The sequence below is a fragment of the Sturnira hondurensis genome, unplaced genomic scaffold (assembly GCF_014824575.4).
Source record: "Sturnira hondurensis isolate 20B ecotype Veracruz unplaced genomic scaffold, ASM1482457v3 Scaffold0006496, whole genome shotgun sequence".
Taxonomy (NCBI): domain Eukaryota; kingdom Metazoa; phylum Chordata; class Mammalia; order Chiroptera; family Phyllostomidae; genus Sturnira; species Sturnira hondurensis.
In genome coordinates this window covers 13,220,966-13,246,811 of record NW_028079127.1, presented here as the reverse complement: position 1 = coordinate 13,246,811, position 25,846 = coordinate 13,220,966, and the positions used below count along the sequence as shown (strand labels likewise).

Here is a 25,846-nt window from a genome sequence, read left to right as displayed (position 1 = left end):
GCACCTGGAGAAGCCTGGACTCAGCACAGACGTCCGAGGGACAGGTGGCAGAAAGCCCTGGTGCGGCCAAGCAGGCAGGCAGGTGGGGCTTTAGGCCACGGCGGGGAGTTTGGCTTTCACCCTGTGGGAGACCTGAAACCACAGGGTGTTTCTGAGCAGAGGGTGCGTGCACTGTGACCCGGTTTAGAGGGTTTTCTGGGGACTGTATTTGGGATGTCATTTTGCATTCTGCAAGGAGGCAGAAGAGGTCACTGGGTGCGACATTCAGTGCTGAGCATCTCTGTGGGGGACAGAGGCGGGGTGGGCGCCCCCAGAGCTCGAAGTTGAGGGCCCTGTTGCATCCACCATCCAGCAAACTTCCCCTGGCTTTTCTCTGCCAAGCTGTCCCTATACGCTAGCGTCCCAAACACCCTTTGGACTGGTTCTAACACCGTACTGGTTCTCTTATTAACCACCGTCTGTGATGCAGGCTGGCCTGGGGATCCGTCTGCCCGGTGGGAGCGGACCTGGTGGGTGGGCAGATATGTGGGGCACCCAGAGGCTCTGAGAACAGGGCGGGGCAGAGTTGCCGAGGGGAGAGGTGCCAGCCGACAGGAGGCCTGCACCGCCATGAGCCACGCTGTTCCCGGGAGCCAGCCCCGTGCTGAGCGCATGGTCTCATTTAATCTCCACGACCGCCCGTGAGGAGAAGATCTATGCTTATTGCTATTACTCGTTCCCATTTTACAGATGACGATGCTGTGGCCGGACTGAGGCTGGACCGAGACCAGACCGGGTTCTGAACCCAGACAGTTGACTTGAGACGACCTCATTGTCCACCAGCGGTCCTCAGTCCAGGCACACAGCGTGGTGCCTGGGGACCTCTGTGATGGTCACAACACAGGGAAGGCACTGCTGATGTCCAGGGGCCATGGACGCTGCTCCAATGCACAGGACGTTCTCACGGTGGAGTCTCTGCCCTGAAGCGCCGATGGTGCAACACCGCTCTGAGCCAGGATGCCGGCACCCCTCTCCCACCGCCCCACGCTTCCCTCAGCCCCTTTTCACGCGTGCAATTGTTCACCCGCTTGGATTCCTTCCAGGCCATCGCCCTCCGAGTCGTAACCTCTCTGCTTCTTCCCCCACGGAACCCTTTGTCCCTCGGTCGGGCAATGATTGACACTCAATACACATCCGCTCCCGGGTGGTCTATGGTTTCTGGTGCATCTGTGCTCACCCTGAAAAGGCCCTCAGGGTGTGTGGCAGAGAAGGGGGTTGACAAAGTGTGGCCGCTACCTACGGCGGCCTTGGATGGTGGAGAAGAGGCGTCATTAGCGTTAGCTTGGGAAGGGACAGCGAGTGGACCGAACGCAAGCCCCGGGGAGCCTCGTTTCTCACTGTCCTTGAAGCTAATCAAGCCTGCGGAAACGGCCCCGCCAAATGGACTAAACGAGATTTTCAATTAGCTGGCACAGATGGCGTAGATGTTCCAGGTGACTGTCCATATTAATTCGGAGAGCGCGCCGCACGGGGCCCCAGGGGGCTGCGGGGAAGAGCCCGCGTCGGCGGATTGCCAGGAGAGGGGGGCAGAGCAATATCTCCAGCCAAGTTGACCGGGTCCCCTGGCGGGTGCCCACAAAAGGCCCATCCCCAAGGAGGGGCCGTAAGGGAGTCGGGCCTGGGGACTGGCTGCCGGAGGCGGGATCAGCCCTGGGCAGGGACAGAGGGTTGGTCTGTCCACGGAGGGCCTGAGCGCATTTGACATCTTGCAGAGGAAGGCAGGGCTGAACACGCCCCATGGGATTCTGCAGGGACCTCTGGCTTCCGGGGCGCAGGCAGATGGTCTGACTGCGGACGTCACCGCAGGAGGTGAGGACACAGACCAGCAGAAGCACGGGCTCCGGATCTGGTCTGAGCTGGGTCCCCAGAACAGCCCAGGGGCAGGGCCGAGGCGCCTGCCCTTCCAGACGGTGCCGGAAGCTGCTAAGCCTGTGGGGTTTGGGGAACTAGACCAAAAAGGCCCCGGCTAGAGCTGTGGCAAAATTTGGGCTATTCGCAGACTCTCAGAAGGGATCGTTTTGGGCTTCACGGGCCCCTTTCTGGATGAACGGGGTTCTCTGAATGCCTGGACCTGGGTAACAGCCCAACACCCTCCTCCTGCCCACCTCCCCATCGATATTCCCACCAGAGAGGTTTCAGGAGGACTTAGGTGGGCTCTGGCAGTGACCGCGTCCCCAAGCGGCTTGAGCCCCAGGGAGAGGGCCACCCCGTCGCTTTGATCAAAAAATAATCCACCTAGGACTTCCAGCCAAGATGGAGGTGCAGGTAGACACATTGTGCCCCCTCACACAACCAAAATAAGGACGACAACCATTTAGAAACGAAATAACAACCAGAACTGACAGAAAACTGAACCGTATGGAAGTCCGACAACCAAGGAGTTAAAATAGACACATTCATCTAGACCGGTAGGATGGGCGGAGTCGGGCCGCCAGGCGGAGAGGGGTCGCGGCACAAAAAGCGGTGACCCGGGTGTGCAAGACGGCAACCGGCAGACCCTGGGCGTGGGGTGGCAGCGGGCGGATCCAGTGAGGCAGCGATTGTGAAGCGAGGCACGGTGCACACACGGCAGCTGGCGGACTGGGCGGTTTCACATTCACACGCAGATAAACCAGGTCAAACTGGGGAGCCAAACTGGGGAGTGGCACAGCCCACACCACCCAGGGTCCCAGCGTGGGGTAATACAGCCTCAAAACACCAATTGAAAACACCTGTGGGGGTTGAGGCGCAGGGAGAGACTCCCAGCCTCACAGGAGAGTTCATTGGAGAGACCCACAGGATCCTAGAACATACACAAGCCCATCCACCTGCAAACCAGCACCAGAAGGACCCAGTTTTCTGGGGGAAGTGGCAGAGGGGACCAAAATCCAAGAGAGAGGAACAAGTGGTATTGTTCCCTCTCTGACCCCGCCCCCACATACAGCATCACAACCCAGCAACAGGGTCGCCCCGCCCTGGTGACCCAGGGCTCTGTCGCTCTGGACACCTAAGGCTCCGCCCCTTACTACGTAACAGGCAGGATAAGACAAAAATATGGCTAAAACAGAAAGACAAATCAAAGCCCAAAGCCAGTACTTCTAAGCGACCAAGAGATGGCCAGCCTATCAGATGCACAGTTCAAAACACTGGTGATCAGGATGCTCCCAGAACTGGTTGATTCTGGTCGCAAATTAGATGAAAAAATGAAGGCTACACTAAGTGAAATGAAGGAAAATGTACAGGGAACCAATAGCAATGGGAAGAAAACTGGGACTCAAATCAAGGGAGTGGACCAGAAGGAAGGAAGAAACAACCAAACAGAAAAGAAGGAAGAAACAAGAATTCAAAAAAGGAGGAGAGGCTTAGGAACCTCCAGGACATCTTTAAACATTCCAACATCTGAATTATAGGGGTACCAGAAGGGGAAGAGGAACAGCCACGAATGGAACACTTATTTGAACAAATAATAAAGGAGAACTTCCCCAGTCTGGCAAAGGAAACAGACTTCCAGGAAATCCAGGAAGCTCAGAGAGTCCCAAAGAAGTTGGACCCAAGAAGGAACACACCAAGGCACATCATCATTACACTAGCCAAGATTAAAATGAAGGAGAGAACTCTAGAAGCAGCAAGAGATAAGGGGACAGTCACCTACAAAGGAGTTCCCATCAGACTGTCAGCAGATTTCTCAGAAGAGACCTTACAGGCAAGAAGGGGCTGGAAAGAAGTATTCCAAGTCATGAAATCCAAAGACCTCCAGCCAAGATTGCTTTATCCAGCAAAGCTTTCATTTAGAATGGAAGGACAGATAAAGTGCTTCTCAGATAAGGTCAAGTTGAAGGAGTTCATCATCACCAAGCCCTTATTATATGAAATGTTAAAGGGACTTATCTAAGAAAAAAAAGATGAAAAATATGAACAGTGGAAGGACAGCAAACTCACAGTTATTAACAACCACACCTAAAACAAAAGCAAACTAAGAGGACAGCTAGATCAGGAGTGGAACCACAGAAATGGAGATCACAAGGAGGGTTAGCAACAGGGGAGTGGGAGGAGGAGAAGGGGGGAGAAGGCACAGAGAATGAGTAGCGTAGACGGTGGGTAGAAAATAGACAGGGGAGGGCAAGAATAGTGGGGGAAATACAGAATCTAAAGAACTTGTGACTCATGCTCATAAACTAAAGGGGGGAATGTGGGTGGGAGGGGTGTGCAGGGTAGAGGGGAATGAAGGGGGGAAATGGAACAACTGTAATGGCATAATCAATAAAATATGTTATAAAAAATAATCCATCTAAACGAGACGCGCACATCAGCAGGAGAGTTATCTGTGTCAGAATGTTCCCCCTGCCACGCGGCGGTGCCTCACCATCTGCGAGGTTTGGCTCACGGAACAGACGTCTCTCCTCAGATCCCAGCGCCGGCAGGGGACCGCGATGCCCTAAAATCATGCTCCGAAAATGGGGCGTCAGAGACAGAAAGTCCGATGGCACGGATTTTCTGGGAAAGACTGCGTCGTGCGCCCCCTGCTGGAGACGTGCAGTTAACGGGGACTCCTCTCGGAGCGGGTAGGAGAACGGATCCCAGGCGTCGGTGGGAAATGGTACCCGAGGTCTGAGAGCTGTTCTGTTTCCAGGAAACCGCCACCCAGAACATCAGTAAGACTCCAGGCACTTACCGTTTTCTCGGAGGTTGACATTGGGTATAAAATACATCGGACACCATGCAAACGCGACCCTAATAACTCATCCAATTATTACTGTTTTGTGACATAGCTGAGGGGAGGCAGCAAACCTCATGCGTGGGTCATCAGGTGGCATCATCTCCAGGTCGTGGGTGGGTCCGTTTAAGCCGATGACATGCAGGGAGATGGTGGGGTTTTCACAGCCAGCCTGGGAAGGGCAGAAGGACAGGGACATGAGGAAGCCACCTGCTGCCTGGACAAAACTGAGCCCTGTGAGGTCTTCCCAGGACGGTCTCAGGCTCCTGCCTGCCCACCCCCTACTCCCTGGGCCCTGGGATGGGGTGCCCCAGCCTGGTCAGCGGGACGGGGGGACTGGACTGCCGCCCTTGAGAGGAAGATGGCCAGCGTGCACAGGGGGAGGTGCCCCACGAGTGGGCAGCGTCAGGTGGCCCGGCAGCTTGTGCTCTGACTCGGGAGCAGGCGTTAGGGGCCCGGGCTGTCTGAACTCTGCCGGCGAGAACGGGGTGGCTCGCTGTCCACACACAAGGCCTCTGACCCTGAGGTCAAGGACGTCGGCCCTGGACTGAAGGGGCCCTCCTACGGGGGTCACTGGGAAACGGTCCCAGGTGATGACGGTAGTGTGTGGTGTGTGCAGTGTCTGGGTGTGCGACTGTGAGTGTGTATGTGTGGTGTGTGAGTGTGTGTTTGTAGTGTTAGTGTGAGCATAGTGTGAATGCAAGTATGTGTGTTCGTGTGTACTGTGTGTGGTATATGTGTGTGGTGTGTGAGTGTATGAGTGTGCATGTGAGTGTGAGTGTGAACGTGTGTGTGTGTATGTGTTCCTGAGTGTGTGGTGTAGTGTGTGGTATGAGTGAGCATGCGTGTTTGTAGGGAAGGTGCTCAGTGTGTGTCAGTGTGTGAGTGTGTATTTGTGTGTTTGTAGTGTGTGTATGTGTGATGTGGTGTGGGATTACGTGGCCGTGTCTGGTATGGTGTGTGTAACTGCATGGTTGTCCATATGTGTGCGTGAGGGATGTGAGCGTTTGAGTGTGTGCGTGAGGGGCACGCAGGCGGGCTGAGAGACTGGTGCCGTCTGCCCAGCGCCCCACAGCCCGGGCCCTTCCATGGGCTTTCTGTTAATGACGGGCTGGGACAGAGAGAAAGGGTTCTGTCCTGGGGCAAATCCACGTCCCGGTGACACCCAGGTGTCCGTAGACGGAAAATGGCAGGGACAGGGGCTCCTCCACCTGGGGCCACCTGGACCAAAGGGCGAGGGAACACAGTCACACCAGCTGTCAGGGACCAAGGTCTGGGTCCCTCCCAAGTTAGCCTGTGATGCCCCAATGCCTCATGGGGGGTCACTGGGGTTCATTGTGGTCATGACAGTTGGCCCCGTGATGGGGCTAGTGTCCTTGTAAGAAGAGGGGTCCAGATCTGTCCCTCCGCCCAGTGAGGACACAGGAGAGACGGGCCACTTGTGGCCCAGAGGAGGGTGCTCGGCAGCGCCCGGCCGCACGGGCAGCCTGGCCGTGGACTCCTGGCCCCCAGACCTGGGAGACATGACTGTGCTCTGGCCCAGCCTCTGGGTTTGTCGTCCTGTTTGTCACACTAACACCGAGACACCAGGTGTCTCCCCGCCGGCACCCGGCCGCTGCACCCTGCGCACTGTCGTCCCTCCTGCTGCCGCCTGCCGGCTGGCACGGCCCAGCTACCAATGTGACTCGTGGGGAGCGGGGCTCAGTGCCTTCTGGCAGAGGCCAGAGTGGCCCTTCTGGGGACCCCCTGATGGGAAATGTGTGCTGTCACCAGGCAGGTGCAGGGGTTGGTGGCCACCTGCCACAGCCATGAGGGTCCACGGGAGCTGTGTCCCTCCCTCAGACGCCAGCTCTCTCTGGGCGAGTGGGTGGCAGAGGTCTGGTGTCGGACCCTCCCTCAGCCCGTCCTTGCTCTAGTTTGCTACCAGAATGGGGTTGGACACTGGCCCCTGTCCTGTCCCACCCACTGTCCCCCATCCTACCCACCGCTCTGTGTCCTCGCCAGCGCCTTGTGTCAGCAGCGCGGTCTGGAAAGCCGTTAGACACACTACTGGCCAGATGTGACCGAGAACACAACAGCCCGGCATGGACCCAGGGGCCAGGGGCAGGCAGGACCCTCGGGCCTCCCCGGAGCCAAATCCTGAAGATGGAGCAAGGACAGAGTGTCCCGAGGGTGGGCCTGGGAGTGCTCGTCTCCCCGAACTGCACGTGGAGGGAATGTGCTTATCTTGATCCCCATGGAGCTCGGAGCTCANGTGTCCTCGCCAGCGCCTTGTGTCAGCAGCGCGGTCTGGAAAGCCGTTAGACACACTACTGGCCAGATGTGACCGAGAACACAACAGCCCGGCATGGACCCAGGGGCCAGGGGCAGGCAGGACCCTCGGGCCTCCCTGGAGCCAAATCCTGAAGACGGAGCAAGGACAGAGTGTCCCGAGGGTGGGCCTGGGAGTGCTCGTCTCCCCGAAACCGCACGTGGAGGGAATGTGCTTATCTTGATCCCCATGGAGCTCGGAGTTCAGATCCACGACAGTTCAGTTCTTTAAAACAAGGCGAAGGCGCCAAGAAGTCAAACTCAGCGGACGGGGACTGCGTGTGATGGAACGGAAATATAATCCGCCCGCCTCTGTGGACGGAGCGGCTCCTGCCACATCTGAGGGTGGCAGCCTCCCCACGCGGGACAGCGGGGCGGCAGAGGGGAGGGCGGCGCTCTTACCTTGGGGTAGTGGTAGGACTTCACGGTGGGGTACACGGCGCCCGTGTAGGTCGGGAGTTCCATGATGGGCACCCGGGAGTCGTTGATGGTGGCGTAGGCGAGCCGCGTGCCGTCCGGAGACCACCAGTGCGTGATGTGGGTCTTCAGGATCTCCTCTGAGGGCGGGCGGAGCAGAGAGAAGTGACCGGTCGACGCAGGGGTCGGGACCCCGCGCCCCTGCAGCCGGGAGAGGCCGGTCCCCCGGGCCGGCACCTGTCCTCCCTCCAGGGAGCTCAGGGAGTGACCGGCGCAGATGCCAAGTTCAGCACCCTCGCGCCTGGTCCATCAGGGCCCAACAGAATGGGGGCCGATTTTCTGGAAACCGTTTCTTTTTGGACACGGATTTGAGCAGCGTGAACCTCACAGGTGTGCACTGGAGTGAATCGGTACCGTACTGCTGAGGGCTCTCACTGGAAGATGATCTGAACGGCAAACCTCCCCGTGCTGAAGCCGCCACCGGCGGCGGGGCCTGGGGCGGAGGGAGGCGGGGTCCCCGAGCCCTGCTCAGCCAGCAGGGGGCGCCTGGGGGTGCGTGCCTGCTGCGTGTACCCTGTGTGTTTACTGTGTGCACCCTGTGTGCCTATCATGTATACTCCATGGGTGTACTGTGTGCCTACTGTGTATATTCGGTGTGCACACTGTGTGTACCCTGTGTGCCTACTGTGTGCACACCGTGTGTATGCTGGGCGTATGTCATGTGTATATCGTGTGTATACTGTGTGTACCCTGTGTGTCTGCTGTGTGCCTACTGTGTGCGCACCCTGTGTATGCTGGGTGTATGTCATGTGTATATCGTGTGTATACTGTGTGTACCCTGTGCATCTGCTGTGTGCCTACTGTGTGTATCCCGTGTGCCTACTGTGTGAGCACTGTGTGTATGCTGGGCGTATGCCATGTGTATATTGTGTGTATATGCATATGCTGGGTGTACACTGTGTGTACCCTGTGTGTCTGCTGTGTGCCTACTGTGTGTATCCCATCTGCACCCACACAAGAGGCAGAGCTAGTGCATGAAAAGGGCGGGCTTATGGAAAACCCTGGGAAAGGTGATGTTTATCTTCGGTTTCTTCCGATCTCTGTTCTGCTTTGCTCACCTCCATCTACTACTGTTCCAGTGCTCGTCTCTGATGTGAAAGCCAGTGAGCGTGGCCAGGAACATGGGCGGGGCCGAAGGGACATCTGTCTACAGCAAGTCACCTCGCCCAACACTGCCCTCACATGCCAGTGGCCCGGGGTCCAGCGGCCGGGCAGCAGCCTGCCATGGTGCCGCGGGACCGACCAAACTCGGTTTTCAATTCAGCTCCTGAAACGTGTCCAATTTACAGAAAGGGGAAAATCCGCCGTTCTACTCTGACCTTGATATTAATTTAATAATCCGCACAGAGATCGGTTTAGTGTCTGAGGCAAAATGTATTATCAACCCTGTAGTGATTTTTAATTCCCTTAGACAGTTATACTTTCTCCCTGGTATTTTGCCAAAGCTGATCAGCCCGATAATAGTCACAGGAAAGTTAAAATGATTGAGATTCTGAAATTAGAATTTTAATTGAAGAATCACTTAACTACCAACTGAGAGACACTGCGGTTTGTATTTATAAAGGGTTTTTTCTTAAAGTGCTGACTTCATTTTGTCCTCTTCTGAAAGTTAGAATTTTTCACCAGGAAGCAAAATTATAGCCTTGAAGTGATAGGTAACATTTCCTTTATACTGTGGTTTTATTTAAAAAATTTTATTTCCCCTCAGGACGCATTACAGGGAAGTTCGTCATAATGAGTGTTTTCAGCAGAGAACCCTGACGGAGCGGTTGTCGCTGTGATTGGCCAGGGCTGCTCTGCACAATTATTTCTTAATATCAGTGGAAACCTATTTTAAAAATAATGGGTATCAGAAACCATGTGTATCAAATGGGAAATTAGGCTGTAGGGGTTTTTAAAAATTCTCGTCTGAGGTTCTGTTTTTATTGATTTTAGAGTGAGAGGAAGGGAGAGAGGTGGAGGGAGACAGGGAGAGCGAGAGAGAAGCATGGATCAGTTGCCTCCTGTATGTGCCCCAGTCAGGGATCGAACCTGCAACCCAGGTATGGGTCCTGACCAGGGATCGAACCCACGACCTTTTGGTGCACTGGACGACGCTCCAACCAACTGCACCACTTGGCCAGGGCAGGTTGTTATTGTTGCTTTTCTAAGAGGAAGGTTAATTGACTATAAACTTCAAACAACCCTTGGAACAGTTTCTATTCTCAGCTGCGTCAAGTTGTTAATTTTTGTTTCTTCGGTTGTTCTACTTGCAAGGACACGTCCTGACTGCAGGGGGCAGCACCACAAGTCTGTGTGCAGGAGGAGGGACGGTGGGGAGGGGGAGGCAGGGGAGCCACAGGCTGCCCTGCAGTTTGGGGGACACAGACGGAGACGCAGGAAAAACAGATGGCAAAGCCCAGCCAACCCCCGCGTTCAGGCCTGACAGCCGTCCCTAGCGCCTCCACCCTCTGAACTCCCGGGCTGGTGGTGGCTGTCACCTGGAGCTGGACCACCTCCGTGGACTGAATATCAGGCCACAGAGGCGAGGTGGCCGTGCCCAGGACACGAGCTTTACCTGCTCCCTGCTGGGGCTCATGCGCCTGAGGTGGGTAGCAGTTTCTCAAACTGTGAAGCTGAGAGAACAGCGGGTGACAGGCGATGACTCATTGGACATCACCTCTGCCCTTCCTTTGAGGACAGTCGTCCTGGTGGCTGTCTACTGCCTGAGGTGGTAACTCGTGGAATTAACACGGGGACCTGTGACCCTGTGAGCCTCTATCTGCTGGGCCTCACACACCCAGCACCCTCCCTGGCACAGGGTGTGGCCTCCGAGTTTATGCAAGAAACAGATGGAGAGGGGACCCCGGTGCCTAGGTGGACATTTAATTACTGAGCAGTGACCCAGGTCCCTAAGCCACCCATGTATTCCTGCTGTGTGGCTTTAGCAGCCTGACACTGTAGGATGACATTTCAGTTCCCCAGGTGTGTTCACAAGAAGATGATGCAAGATTCGGTGTCTGGGCAGGGCTGCAGGAGGCAGAGGTGTACGCCTCAATGGGAAGGGGAGCCAGGCCGTTTTCAGGGGCGATGCGCCCCAGAAGCCTTCAGCCCCGTGGGACACGGTCGGTCCTGGTGAGCCAGGAGCTGCCCCTGTCCATCGGGAAACACAGCCCCCGGGGGGGAAAGCACACTGCCCAGCACAGTGCAGCATGGTATACAGCAGGCGCTGAGTTATGGCTTGAGCTGAACTACACTGAGATGAACAACAGCCAAGGTGGAAGCCCTGTGGGTCAGGGCCACTCCTGTCCCTCCCTCACCTTGCATTTGGTAGTTGACAGGTCCCTCAGATGCCCTGGCTTGCTAGACCCAGATCGGCCCATCCTCGTCCCAGGTCGGCTGTGGAACAGAGGGGCGCCCTTGACCACCCATCACCCTTCAGCAGTGCTGTGCCAGCCAGAAGTGCTCCCCAAATGTTTTCAAGGCCAGTGGACAGAGACTTCAGAACCGCCAGGGGTGGTCCAGCCATTGCAAAATATCCTGGCTCGACACGCCAATCAAGAGTTTTTGCTGAGTGTACAGACCCTGGGCATCACGTGGAATTGTCACACTGATCCTGGCGATGTCAGCGTGCCCAGGAACAGGGCCAGGAGTTGAGGCCCGGGAGCGGTGGAAACGGGCAAGCAGGAAGCGTCAGAGCCTTACCCTGACTCCGGGTGCCACGTCACACCCACCCCGGCTTTGAGCAGCGGTGAACTGGACACCTTCTCCAGGAGGCCGGTCCCTGACCCGGGAGTCTGGGACCGAGGGGCAGAGCCAGGCGCGGCCTCCCAACTCCTGATTCAGGGCTGCACCCAGGACTCAGCGGGCGCGGCCACCCAGAACCCAGACCTCAGCTTTCCTGCGATGCTTTGCGCAGTCTGGCAGCTCAGGCGGCTGTTTGGCGGCTCCCTCTGCCTGAGTCACACCAGTATCGCCACCTGTCATCTTGTAAGGAGGCCAGACACACGTCAAAACAGAACGCAGGCGGGGAGACAGGCTGTGGTGCGCGCCGGCCCTGTGGCTACCGCCTGCCAACAAGTGCCTGCCCCCCACTTCCCCGTGCCGGGCCTACCGAAGACAATCAAAGCGCCCCGAGAAGTCACATCCCGGAAAATCGCGAAAGCCATAAATAACATGCTGGATAGATCTGTATTCAGAAATAAGTGGCCTCCTTCTAAATACAGAAAATCCGATTTATTCTAAGTCGCACCTGCTGCCTTTTTCCTGCCGCTCCCGATTTCACCCGAGGTGCTGAGAACAGAAGTAACTGCAGGGGGCGCTAAAAAAGAACGGAAGGCGGGGCGGGGAGCTGCTCTCTGGTGACGCTAGCAGCCCGCTGGACAATCAGCGCGCTGTGATTTGCATCTCATTTTCATCAGAGACCTGCCCTGCAGAGCCTTACCTGAGCGCCTGAAGCACGCAACCCCGTGGCGGCCACCAGGGGGCAGCATCCGCCCCGCACTGCTGGCCAGGAGGGAGTGCCCTGGGGTGTGGGGTGGGGTTCTCCATTCCACCGCTGATGGCTCCCTGGGGCAGGTTTTCCTTGTGGCTGAAATGTACCTCTGTCTGTGTCCAGTGCCCCGTCTCCCTCCCTGTCTCTTCGTGTTTCTCTGTCTGTCTGTCTGTCTCTCACACACACCCCGACCCCACTGCTGCCTGAGCAACACCCCGTGCTGGGCTCCTCTTTCCCATCCCGCCCTCACTGAACAGAGTCAACAGAGGCCGCTCCCGTCTCCCCTACAGAGGAAAGGTCCTTGGTACATAGTGTCCAATTCCCCTTCCCATTTACTTTCCACTTAATGATGATTTCTTTCCTGGCTCGGTTCAAGGCTACAATGAAGCCAAAGTCATTATATAAAACCCGAGCACACGGCCCAGTCCCCACCCCCTGTCCTGGAGGTAGAATGGCTGTGACTGAGTGGGGACAGCAGATGAACCAACTGCAACAAGGCCTGGACACCTCCCAAATTTGGCCCTAACCACGCAGGACGATTCTGCCCTCATTTCTGGCTTTCCTGTTTTTAATGGGCCATCAGTAGCCTGTTAGGCTCTTCCCCGAAGAGCCCAAGGGCACTTCGTTTGGCTGAGCGATGCAGGGGGGCTTTGGGCACGCTGAGTGTTTTGGGGAGAGGCGGCCAATGGCTGAGATCTGCTCTATCCACATATCCCACAGGTTCCAGACCCCCACCCACTCCTCCTCGAAGCGGAGGCCGTTGGACGGGACGGAGGCCAGGGTGCCGAGTGTCCACCAACTTGGGCAGCCATGGGCCCACCTCTNAGCAGATGAACCAACTGCAACAAGGCCTGGACACCTCCCAAATTTGGCCCTAACCACGCAGGACGATTCTGCCCTCATTTCTGGCTTTCCTGTTTTTAATGGGCCATCAGTAGCCTGTTAGGCTCTTCCCCGAAGAGCCCAAGGGCACTTCGTTTGGCTGAGCGATGCAGGGGGGCTTTGGGCACGCTGAGTGTTTTGGGGAGAGGCGGCCAATGGCTGAGATCTGCTCTATCCACATGTCCCACAGGCTCCAGACCCCCACCCACTCCTCCTCAAAGTGGAGGCCGTTGGACGGGACGGAGGCCAGGGTGCCGAGTGTCCGCCAACTCGGGCAGCCATGGGCCCACCTCTGGTGCCCTGAGAGGGGAGGTCCAAAATGTCCCCAGTCTTCCCGTGTGGGGTGACGTGGGGGTAAGACACAGACTTTCTCATCCGCAGCATCCCGGCCTCGACTGCGCCGTGATCGGCAGAAATGGGAAAAGAGATGCGGAACCTATACTGGAGGAGTCTTGAGAGACGGAAATCGGAGGGAAGAAACTGTTTACGGAATTAGCTAAGTAGTGAATCAACAGTGGCTTGGCTTTCTCAAGTCCGTGTGCGAATACGTCGTGCTTCGGAAAGTGCCTTGGGTGTGGGGAAGGCGTGGATACATTTAGGATTGGGAACAGTGTCCCCTGCGTTACACAAACTGCTCGACGGCGAGCCCAGATCTGAAAGCATCTGTTTCGCGGGGAGCACACGCCGGCTTTGGTGCACGAAGGCAAGGTGCTTGCCCTGTGGCACAAGGAAGACTTGCTTCTCTCCGAGTCTCGGCTCCCAGTGGGTGTGCTCCTGGGGGAGGGTCCACCTCCTGCCTCCCTCCCCTTGCCTGGGCGCCTTGTTGTGTTCTCAGGGTGAGGGGTGGATGCAGGGCCCTCAGCAGGGACTTGAATATCATCGCTGAAGGAAGGAGGGCTGCATGGGTCACGACCACGTCTTGGGTTTTCTTTCTTATGGGGCCGATTCTGTCCCGTGCAAATCCCTCCGACGTCTGCTGTTTGTCTGGAGGTGTGGGCCCAGGGATCTGGGGACACCCGCCGGGTTGTGGGGGAGCAGAAACTCTATGACGGGAGAAAGGGAGGGGGGACTGGGACTCGGACAGGCTGGGCCAGGCACAGGAAAGGGCCGACGAGAACGCGGGGGCTGAACAGAGGAGTTGACCCAGATACGTGGGTGTCCACCCACGGCCGCCTGCGGCTCAGGATGGCTGTGAATGCAGCTGAACAGAACATCGTACATTCACTCAAAACACGATGAGATGTTTTTTGTGATTACACGTTGCAATGTATTGAATGGGTTGCCCAGGACACCTCTTCTTCCCGTGTGACCCAGGGATGCCAGAAGGCTGGACACCCCTGAGGTTTCCGGGAGCCCTGGTGGTCTTGTCCTGAGGGCCAGAAAGAGCCCACTTCTGCCCAGCAGTGACCCGTGACCCCCTGGCTGGGCACCTTCGCAGGACCCTCTGTTTCAAGCCCCAGTGCTTTACAGTTCCGGTGCCCACACGGCTTTTTGGGATTCTCTTGGTAAAACCAGAGCCAGGCTCACTCATTCCTGCCAGAACAGGGTGCCGGGGGGAGGGGGATTTCCTGACAAGAGTTGAAAGGTCACCTCTGTTTTGGGCACCGCCAGCTCCCGGGCCGGGAGTCGGTTGTGTGTCAGGCGGACCAGCCTCGCTCGGCCTCAGGTGGGTCCCTGGGCGCGGGGAGGTCGGACTCGACGGCTGAGCAGCGGGCGCAGCGCTGGGGCTCCGGGATGCACCTGGGCGCCCAGTCGCACGCTCGTGTGGTCGAGTCTGACCTCGGCCAGCGCAGCAGTCCCGTCAGGACACCCCAACCTGGCAGTGTCCCCTTGGCCTCCCCCAGACAGGCTTCCCCACAGTGAACCCAGAGCCCGAAACCTAGCTCCCCGAATCCTCATCCCCTCGCGGTCCTTGTTCACAGAAGCAATGCCGGGCGAGTCTCCGGGGTTCCAAGTTCAAGCTACTGTGTCTGATGCCAGGAAGGGGCCGAGCTGCCTGCCCACCCCCTGCACCTCCCCGGCCGCCCTCAGCCCACAGCACAGTAGGGCTCAGCATGCCCATGGGGGAGAAAGGCAGGGAAAGGGGGTAAAAGAGAGAGCAGCAGAGAGTGTCGGCAGGGGGCGGAGAGCAGGTGGGCCGGCACCCAGGCTGACTCAGTCCCAACGCACCCCCACTGGGTGTGTGTGTTTCAGTGGGGGAGGAGATGAAGCGACACCCCGTGCTGTGCCCCTCCCAGATCGCCTGCCGGGGGCACATCTGGAGCCCTTTCCTCCTGCCCACCTACTAGGTAAATGTGAGGGAAAGTAAAGACTCCATTATAGAGTCATCAGCGTGAATTCCAACTCCCCGCAGTCTCTCTGTGTGTTTAGTGCCCTGACATTTAAACACGGAAAGGTCAGTGAAGAAGGAGGGGACACTGAGTGACCTAGTTCCTCCAGGCCAGGGTTTCAGAATGAGGAAATGGGGGAGGGCCCAAGGAGGGGGGCAAACAGGTTTAGGGGCCGAAAGGCAAAGGCTGGGGTGAGCCTCTGAGTCTCCAGGGAAACCGGTCCCCCTTCGCTCAGGCAAGAAGCCGGCTCCTTCCTTCCTGCCTGCCTTCCCCTGGGCTAGCCAAGCTCTCAGCACCTGGCTCCGAGGTCTGTAGTTCTTACCCCGTCCTGCACGGTGGCTCCCAAAGGAATAGCAGCAGTCAGCAGTGGGGACGGTGGGCAGTGGACAGAGAGGTGTGGGGCCGGGACCCCAGGGAGCAGATGGCACTCAGGATTGTGGGGGGTGGGATGCTGGGAAGATGGGGTCGGTGAACAAGGGGACCGGCCAGGGCCCAGCAGAATGCGTCTGTCCTCATGGGCTTGCCCTCTGGTCACTGTGCACAGACGCTGCCCGCCTGGGCGGCTGGACACCAGAGAGCCTGGGGGACCATCACCGCCACCAACTTCCCAGAGGAGCATCACCTCCGGGTCCCCTCGCCTTTCCAAGTGGCTCTCATCTCTGGACTGGCCCAAGTGGGAAGGGGTCGCATCCGCGCTGAACCAGGTACCGAGTAGACAGGTTTCAAGCCTCCGTCTCCACCCCCGAGGGCTCCAGGCCCCACAGACGCCTCCCCAAGGTCCCACTCACCCTCCTGCACCTTCATCTCAGGAGGTGGGGACATGGGGACACATGAGGGGAAGGACGTGCTTCTCAAGGGACCCCACCAGTCTCCGGCTGTCAGGACGCGTCCCTGGGTAAGGAGATGCATTCTGGATCATGCACCTCACTTCACTGCTCTGGCAAGAGAGGTACAATGGCCAAGTAGTTCAGTGGAAACATTAAGGGCAGTCTCTTTATTAGGAAATGTAGGCCCCAAACTCAGGGCTCTCCCCCTCTAGCCCTCACACAGAGGGCAGCCACGGAGAGAACGCAGACCACGGGCCGCAGCCGGAAGACACAGAACGCAGGCTGAAGCAGTTCTGTGACTCCGGTAACCGAGACCCTTCCGTGGACACGTGGGCAATTCTGCCTTTCTACCCGCACGTCTGATAGGTCAGGAGCCTGGCAAAAGCGCGACCCCTTCTGCGAATGTGCACACTCCTAGTGGGGTCCTCAGCCACCCCCAGTGCCATCTGCATTTTTGAAAACCTTGAAGCAGCAGCAGACTGCGCAGGTGAGCAGTCTGTACACTCTGGTATCAAAACCAACGTTCTGTGTAACGGCATGGTGCTTGCCCGGAGGAGGGAAGCCAAGATGAGCATTTTGCCCGACAAAGTCAGCGTGTGGTCGCCACGAGCTCGGGAGACCAGAGACCCGTGGTCTGGGGCCGCGGGCGTCTGGGGTGCGTTCCCGCCGGCGCTGGTGGCCTCAGTTGTAACCAGAGGGGACTGTCCTACGTGTGAACCTGGTCACGGGCTGGAAACTCGGGCAGCCCGAAGCCTCCTACCGCCTTCTCTCCCTCGGCCCTCCATCTTCCGAGATGTCCAGTACATTTAAGATCTTTTTCGGGACAGAAAAGAAATCCGTGGAGCAGCCGCAGTGGCGTTTCCTGTGTCTGTAGTGGAGTTTCTGCTCCGAACGAGCCCCCGCCCCCGACAAGCCAGGCCCTGCGCACGCCCATTCAGGTTATTCCTCCTTCGAGATTTTTTCTTCCCCCCTCTTTTTTTAAAGGGAGTGTCTGAAAATGAACCTAAATCACAGGCTAGAAACAGACAATCTTTAAAGTTTGCCTTCCCATCAGTGAGGAAGGAACCAAGGTCCCCCAGGGCCCTGACCACAGCAAGCCAGGAACGGGCGGCGCGCGCAGCCTTCCAGGGAAACCGCACTAAGTCGATGAAGCTGGCGCGCCGGCCGCGACCGACGTAAACCATTTGGGGCGCCGCGCTCACGCCCATGCAATTTTGCGTCCAGGCCTCCCAGAGAAATTTCCCTTCAACGGATTTTTGCTAAAGCTGAAGCTTAACTCGCCTTGCCAAGCAATAAGCTTTGTATTTTATTAGGGAGATACTAAAAAAGATATTTTAAATCTCCTGCTTATGGGTTTTTTCAAGGAGATGAGTCCCAGCCTGGGCCAGCATTTCGCAGCTGGGACTTCCAGCCCTTTCTCTGAGGGGTGTTTCGGGGGGGGGGGGGTCTGCCCCTGATTGCTGGGGCATTTGGGGCCCGCCACCCACGGGGCGGTGAGGCCGCAGTGGACATCGGTCAGTGTCCCCTTCATTCCAGCGGTCCAGTGACACCCTCCTGAGGGGCCAAGGACTAGGTGGCATTAAAAGTCTCAAGGCTGAGCCTCCCAGAAGGCAACTCTGGAACCAGAACCCTGGGCGCGCGGAGCCGCAGCGGCCACATCGGGACAAACTTGGCGCTCTCAGCAGACCACCCCGAGGGGACAGCCTGGAAGGGGCCAGCGTGTCTGCCAGGAGACAAACCCCTGGAGGTCAGGACAAGCCCCTGGAGGGAAGGGGCCGTGGGTGGGGGTGAGCTGGCGGGAAAGGGGTTCGGGGGGTGTTCTAGGGAGCCGGCTGCCCTGTGGTCGATGGGGCTCCTGTCCTGCACCACCACCACCCGGTCATTGAAACTAGAGGCCCCGTTGGGGGACTTTGTATGTCCGCGTTTTCAGCGCCCCCCCCATGGGAAATAAAGCTTGGGGGCCGCAGAGGGCACCTGTGCTGCAGGGTTCCAGAATTCAGGGCACACAGCATGGGACAAAGGACACTTTGTGGGCTGATAACGCCCAGAGCGTTGCCCCCTGGCAGCCCTCGGCCCAGGCTGGTCTGGTGACCCTGAGGTCCCAGGTGGCTTAGGCCGGTGGCACGGAGCACAGGCTGATGGGTTCACGTCCGGATTCCTGGAAAGGGAACAGTCCTGGACTTGACCAACACCAGTCCCTGGGACACGGCCCCTAAACTTGTGTGAACGTGGGCACTAAAAGTCGGGTTGGACAGATGACCCGACCTCAAGGTGCCTCTGCCGGCACATGTGCATGACAGTCACGTCTTAGAACGGTGTCCTGAGGGCAGGAGGGACTGAAGGTTGGTGTCGCCCAGAATCCGCGCTGAAACCTCAGTCCCCGCTGGACCGGTGTCTGGGGGTGGGGCCTTTGGAGGGGGGATGAGAGGGCCTAGGAGGACACATGAGACCATGGCAGGCTCTCTCTGTCCCTGCCCTGCGAAGACACAGGTCTGCTGGCCGGGAGAGAGCGCTCCCCAGACCCCAACGGCCGGCACCTTGACCTTGGTCTATCGGCCGACGGGACTGTGAGAAGTCATGTGTGTTGGGAAGGCCGCCTGGCCTGTTGTGGCATCAGCCTGCTGCACGTGGACTGAGGCAGGCGGTTACATGAGGGGACAGAAACCCAAACCCAGTGTCAGCATGGAGCCTAGCCCCGAACACCCAGCACTACGCGGTGGTGATGGTCTCATCAGCGTGGAGGCAGCTTAGAAATGTTAAGAGCATCCACTCATTGGACTGAGCGCCAGCCTGAGACCCAAAGGGTCGCTGGTTCGATTCCCAGTCAGGGCTCATGCCTGGGTTGTGGTCCAGGTCCCCAGTAGGGGGCGCTGGAGAGTCAACCACACATTGATGTTTCTCTCCCTCTCTTTCTCCCTCCCTTCCCCTAAAAATTAAATAAACAAAACCTTTAAAAAATTTTTTTTAAAAGAGAAATGTTAAGAGCAGAGAGCCTCATTCAGATGTCTAATTACTTAGCAATGCCTACAGCTGGCGCCCTCTGGTGCCAAAGGACATTACCGAGTAGGAAATGTCCAACAAGGCGAGGACCCAGGACAGCGACTCACTCGGACTGGCCCCTCTGGGGGCTTCCACCTCTCCCTTCCCTTCCCGCCCTCCCGCCTCGAGGCAGAACGAGGCATTCTACCTACTGGTTCGAGAGGCACAAGCCTGGGCATAGTGTGGTGTCTCCACAAGTCACCTGCGGGTCCCATGCGCCTCCCAGGACAGCACCTGGAGCTCCTGAGTGCAAGGGCTTGGCCCTGCAGAGCCCGGCACTCCTGGCCGCCAGGGGAGCGTTCAGCCCGCCTGTGGCTCCCTGAGGCTCCCGCAGCTGGAGCGATTATGTTGCCGGGAGAGGAAAAGACCCGCCCCCCATCACAGCCCAGCAGGGGCGCTGGCGACCACGGCGACCACGCGGCCCCGCCCCCTGCGCCCAGCGCGGCTCACCTTCGTACAGCCAGTCACCGAGGCCGTTGTAGATGACGCCCTCCTTGCCCGTGGAGACCACGCGGATGGCCTGCTTCCCGACGTGGGCGCGGTAGTAGATGTTGTTTTCAAAGATGAATATCTAGCGTGGGAAGAGAAAACACGCAGAGTTAACCGAGGAGGCGGCCACCCACGGGGAGCGCTTCGAAGTCCAAAACCCGCCGCGTGCGCCCTGCGCATTTGGCGTGTATGGGGAGCCCGTGGGCTCACCCGCGGCAGGCAGGACCCGCATTTCAGGCCCGTGGGGGACTCGAACCCCACGTCGAACTCCACGTCGTTCACCCCGCGTCATCGTTACCAGGACTGGACGATTTTGAGTCCTTCGAAGTCACATGCACTGAGCATCACAGCCATCCTGTTCCTCTTAGCAGTTAAGAGTGGTGGGCTGGGAAGTGGGAAGCCTGAGATGTATTCGTTCAGTATTCATTACAATGTGTTTAGAGGCCCCGGCTCTGTGCCCAGGGACAAAGGAGGGGAGACATGCCACATGCCTTCGTTCTACTTGCAAATAGAACAAACGAACAGGAGAATGCCCCGGCGGGAACAGGCGGGGCTCCGGGAATGGGGTCTCCCCAGCTCAGGCCCAGGGGTTCCCCGAGGCAGGGACGCAGAAAGGATTGTTTCATTGTGCGCAAAACGTGTCACCTGAACCATTTCTAAGTGCACGCGGCCACCACCACCGCCGTCTCCAGACCTTGGTCCCTGTCCTCAAATGCAACTCGGTCCCCATGAAACTCTCCCCTCCCCAGCTCCTGGCAACCGTCTCTCGGCTCTCTGTCTCTACAAATGTCACGATGGCAGGGACCTCCTATAAGTGGAATCCCGCCGCTCGGTCCTTCTGCGACGGGCTTCTTTCTCGTCATGCCCTCAAGGTGCCTCCACGCTGCGGCAGGTGCCAGAGTTCTGAGGCAGTGATTTGAAGCTGGGAGCAGAATGAGGGGCAGGGCAGAGAGGGGGGCTGGGAAATCGGGTCCCGAAGAAGAGGGAGGCTCCCGACCACACGCTGACTTTGGTCTGGAGGGAAGGGCGCAAGCAGGACTGCATCCATGGGGGTGAGAAGGCCGGGCTGGAGCAGAAGGCGGCGAGTGTCCGTCTCCAGCAGCAGCAGGGAGCCCTTGCCAGAGGCTTGGGAAGGGGCGCCGGTGGGTGAGATGCCAGTCTGCAGAGGGAGGGCCCGGCAGGTGTCCGTCCGGTCCTCAGGAGGCACAGCTGGACCCCCAGCCAGGACAGCGGGAAGGTCACCGCCCGCGGGAGCATGTGGTGCTCGTCTTCCTCTGACTGGCTTATCTCACTCAGCGTAGTCGTCTCCGGGTCCGCCCACGCTGTTGCACAAGGGAAAAAGACCCCTTTTCACGGCTGCATAGTATTCCACCGTGTAGATCGCCACAGCCTTTTTATCCACTCGCCTACCGACGGGCTGTGAACAGCACTGCAGTGAACGTGGTCGGGGGAGTGTATATTATCTCAAAGAAACCTTCAGGTTTCTTCAGATGGATTCTCAGAAGTGGAATTGCTGGGTCGCGGAGCAGATCCATCTGTAATTTTGTGAGGTACCCCCACACTGCTTCCCACAGCGTCTGCACCCGTCTGCCTTCCCCCCACCAGTGCCTGAGGGCTCCCCTTTCTGCACATCCGGAGAGCGGGGATTTGCACAGCCTGGGAAGTGGTGGGGTTATTGACAATTCTGACTGAAGATGCCGAGAAGGCAGTTCCCCCAGATCACTGGGCCGGCAGGATGGGCCCGGAGGGACCACCGGGGGCCCGGCTTCTGCTCAGGGCTCCCGGGGCGTAAAGTGTTCGCCTCACCCCCAGTGAGCTGGAAACCCTCCAGACTCGAGGACGGCACCTAATTTAACTTCCATAGCTGTTCTTACGAGTTTGCCTAAGGGTAAGATGTATGACAAACTTTAACTTCTTTTATGTGCTCTAAGCCTGTAATAAATTTTTGAACCCAATGAGGCGGCAGCAATTAATCTAATGAGAAAGTAAAGCGCGCTGTGACAGATGTTAAATCCTTCCTCACCCTGGCTTTCTTTCTAATGGAAGGACCCGGAAGGCGGAGCCCTGGAAGGACTGCGCTTGCTTTGAAGCAGTGTTGGACTCCCCTTCGATCTGAGTAGAAGATGCTGGAAGCTATTGTGTCCTGTGGTCAGGCAACGCCAAGCACCGGAGGGAAGAAGTCCCGGAGGGGCGGGGCCTTGGCGGGCTGGCACATTGGGGCGAGTGGCTGGGTGTGATCCACGGTTGTGCGTGCAGCATCCGGTTCCTGCAGCAGCCTGGTGACGTCCTGCAGGTGTGGCAGGGGACATCTGGATGAGACCACGCACCAGCCCGTCCCTTCTCCCGCTGGCCTGGAATGTGAGGGCGGCGGCTCCTCCGTGATCATGAACTCCTTTTCCTCTTGAGTTCGTTGGGTGGCCGTGGTCAATAAAGTCATGCAGGTTTCAGGTGCACCGTCCCATCACCCGTCATCGGCACATTGTCCTGTGTGTTCGCGGCCCCAAGTCACGTCTCCTTCCATCACCACTTGTCCCCCGGCCCCCTGCCCTCCGGTCATCACCACACTGTTGTCTGTGTCCATGAGTTATGTGTGTTTGCTTAATCCCTTCACCTCACTCACCCGGCCCGGGCCCCTGCGCCTCTGACAGCTGTCCGTCTGTTCTCCGGCTCTGTGGGGCTGTTTCTGTCTTGTTTCTCGGTTCCTTTCCTTCACAAGATTCCACTTGAGTGACATCACATGGAACTTGTCTTTCTCTGGCTGCCTTCACTTGTTCTTGATTCACCGAGACCAGCTCTGTCTCTCACTTCCCGATGGGGCGATTCTGTCTCATCTCTTTGCCGTAGGAGGGTCGGGACAGCACACGCTGAGATCAATGTCAGCGCGTCCCCCGGCCGGAGCCACACGCCGATTCCAGGCGGAGATTTCACGCGGCGATGTCTACTTCACCGTTTTTACGAAACACGTCCCGTTTTCATTAGTTGGATTGTTCTGTGAGCGTTTCGCCTCAATGTGGTCATACAGTCATGGGTGTAGTACATTCTGTGAAAGTTCAACTAATTGGAATCCTTTGGAGAAACGCGAACTTGCGGTGAAATAGATTTTTCTGGGTTAATTGTCTAATTAAGGAAAAGGTCGTTTTCAATCTTGGTCTTTATTCCGGGGCCGCTCTCCGGGCGTGTTCACCGGGATGGCGCGCACCACGCGGACGGCTTGCTGGCCGAGGGCCCAGTACCGCCTCAGCTCCTGGATGCCGACGCCTGCTCTTCTTGCCCAGGATCATCTGTGTACTTGCGGAAAGGGGGGTTGGGTGACATCTACACCATTCCGCACAGCCGTCTCCCTTGATGTTTTATGTTTGTTTATTAGTGTCGCTCCCCTCCCCTCAGTGGGATGGAGAACCGTACCGATGTGTCATATGTTAGGTAGCGGGGGTGGGACCGATGCAGGCTTTCTTCGACTCTTCTGGGAATCTGAGAAGTCAGTACAAGTTCAACCAACTCAGTGGGAATCAATGCCTGTGGCCCCCTGACCCGCGCGTGTGTGAACTGCGTGCTCATTTACGCCCCCAGTACTTCTAGGACCGATTCAAAGCAGAGACAGAACACAGCCGTGTGCTCACAGGCGGTCACAACGAGGCCCCGAGAGGCACACCCGGCAAAGCCAGATCCCCTCTTCTCAGGAACCAGAGAGGGGACAATTACCGTCGTGGGGGACAACTCTGCTTCTCGTTCTGGAAAATCAAGGCCAAAAGGGAAACCCCTGGGGGAGCTCGGCGTCCTGGCATCCAAATGTCTCATGAATATTTAGATCAGGAAATGACCTTCTGCGCATTGGTGCTGGTAACACATTTGTCTTCAAAAGAAGAACCGTGGGACCCGAAGCGGAAACGGAGCATCCACCGTGGACCCAACATGTGGCTTTTGAGGAGAAAACAGATGCTTCCATTATCACGCTGTGCCGGGTCCCTGGCGTCTCCTGAGCTGGAAGACACAGCTGGGTGGCAGGGACCAGTTCCTATCACTTTTCCCTCTTTTTCTGCTTCTTTTGTGGAATGACCCATGTCCTGACCAGGCACGATTGGACTAACACTTTGTAGCGGGTAAGAATAAAACATCTTGTTACATGTTGCGCACAATTTAATTGAAAGGGTGGAACCTAGAATGTCTTGGAGGGTGGTAGCGGAGCCCGTCTGTGACCAGAGGTCCCTTGGTCGTCAGAAGAAGTCGTGCATTCCTCAAGCAAACTGGAGCTCACTTGTTCTAGGCTGTTCTAATCCTATAGGAAAGGTTATCTGGGGGGTCCAAACTTTGGGTGTCTCTGGGCCACACCGGAAAAAAAATTGTCTTCAGCTACATATTCAATACATTGCGACATGTAATCCCCAAACAATCTCATCATGTCTTAGGTAAATTTACGGTCTTGTGTTGGGCCACCTTCCCAGCCATCCCAGGAGGCACGTGGTTGGACGCGCCTGGTACACGGAGCTAACGCATGGACAGAACATCTGCAGAACACGGAAATTCTGCCGCTGAATTTTGCAACCTGGTCAACGTATCTTTTAGGAGGCGGGTCAAGAAGCCAGGTGCTGACGGATGATGACGACGGTGGGAGTCCTGAATCTCACTGGAGTGAAGTGGCTACAGAGTAACTCTGGAAAGAGATACACACTCACACCAAGGAGAGGACACAGGGAAAACTTCCGGTGCGGGAAAGACAAAGGGGTGGCCTGGGATCATGCACGCTGTTCGGCTGGCTCTGAGTTGGGGACAGGGGGGCAGGAGGCGCCTTGCTCTGACCCTGTGTCATTGCCATCGCTACGGAGTAGCAATGGAAAAAGTAAAAATGCCACCACCTGCCCTGGCCGGGTGGGTCAGTGGGTTGGAGCATCATCCTGTGCACCAAAAGGCTGTGAGTTCGATCCCCAGTCAGAGCTCATGCAGGAGGCAGCCTGTGGATGTTTCTTTCTCACTATCAAGCTCTCTCTCTCTCTCTTCCTAAAACCAATAAATGTATCCTCAGACGAGGATTTAAAAAAAATGCCACAACCCTACAGACCACACAATGCACAAAATGCAACTAATAAAATAAACTTCGTTGCATGTTATTTCCTTCCAGGTGCGTGTGGGTGCTTGCATGGTTAGGTATAAAATCTAGTTTTTAACAAACTAGGGCCATTGGACTGATACAATTTTGCAGAGTTTCAAAGTGCCCATCAGAAATGCTTTTCCATGCGTCTGAGACACGCCTTCCAGGAGGGAGAACAGAGCTTATTTATTTACACCTCTCCTGCTTTGAAACAGAACCCTTTCTGCTGCTGCGGCCATAAAAGGCTCCTCCGTGTATCTTTGCACAGCGAGCCTGGCCGGCACCTCTGACATCTGCCCAGGACGGTCCTACAAGTGGACACCCTGGTTCACGTTCACTGTGCAGTAGAATTCTACACGGGGAACCTGTGTGGCTTGATCAGCCAACATTGCCGCCATCAGTGCGATGAAAAAGACAGTGACAGCAACAAGTGAAGGACCTGAATAAGAACTCTCTCTGTCTGCTGTCCCCCTCCACCCCCAGAGTGACAGTCCCCTAGAAAGCGGAGACTGGCCCTTGTGTTCCTCTCTCTGCCCTGTGGGAGCCTTGCAGACAAGCGCTGTGAACCTTGGTTGGTTGGCGCACTCACACCCACGGTTGCAAAAATAAAGACGGCCTGTTGAGGGCACACTAGCTTGCCACGCATGGATAGATGCTTTGTATGTTCCTGTCGCTGGTTCCTACTCAAATGGTATTTGATGTTTGCTGAAGGCTGTTCCAGGTACTTTCTATTTCTTTCTTTCTTTTTTAAATAAAGGTTTTATTTATTTATTTTTAGAGAGAGGAAGGGAGGGAGGGAGACAGAGAGGGAGAGAAACATCAATGTGTGGTTGCCTCTTGAGCGCCACCTACTGGGGACCTGGCCCACAACCCAGGCCTGTGCCCTGACCAGGAATCGAACCTGTGATCCTTTGGTTCACAGGCTGGCACTCAGTCCACTGAGCCACACCAGCCGGGGCTGGGCACCTTCTGAATGCTGATTTCCTGAGCCCGCAGGGGTGCGTGTGACTAGGAGTTGTTATCGCATTCCAGTGGTGGGAAAACCAGGGCTCGGAAAGGTCACGCTTGCTATGATGAGTCACCTCGAGAGTTCTAGAGCTGGGATTGACCTGGACCCCATGGCCTGTGGCCCCTCACTGTCCCTGACTCCGTGAAGAGGGAGGTGTTATCTCTGTTTTATCAAAATGTAACGCAGGCTCG

General features: G+C 57.1%; 1 protein-coding gene across 1 annotated transcript in view; it reads right to left on the bottom strand.

The window, feature by feature from the left end:
• The window catches only part of DPP6 (dipeptidyl peptidase like 6), a 190,076-nt gene that overhangs the window by 50,447 nt on the left and 113,783 nt on the right, over positions 1 to 25,846 (bottom strand). The window contains exons 8-10 of the mRNA XM_037049919.1: positions 19,522 to 19,642; positions 7,445 to 7,599; positions 4,807 to 4,904 (exon numbers count right to left, since the gene is read on the bottom strand). Of these exons, the coding sequence (XP_036905814.1) occupies positions 4,807 to 4,904; positions 7,445 to 7,599; positions 19,522 to 19,642 (374 nt within the window). The remainder of the gene's footprint in view (positions 1 to 4,806; positions 4,905 to 7,444; positions 7,600 to 19,521; positions 19,643 to 25,846) is intronic.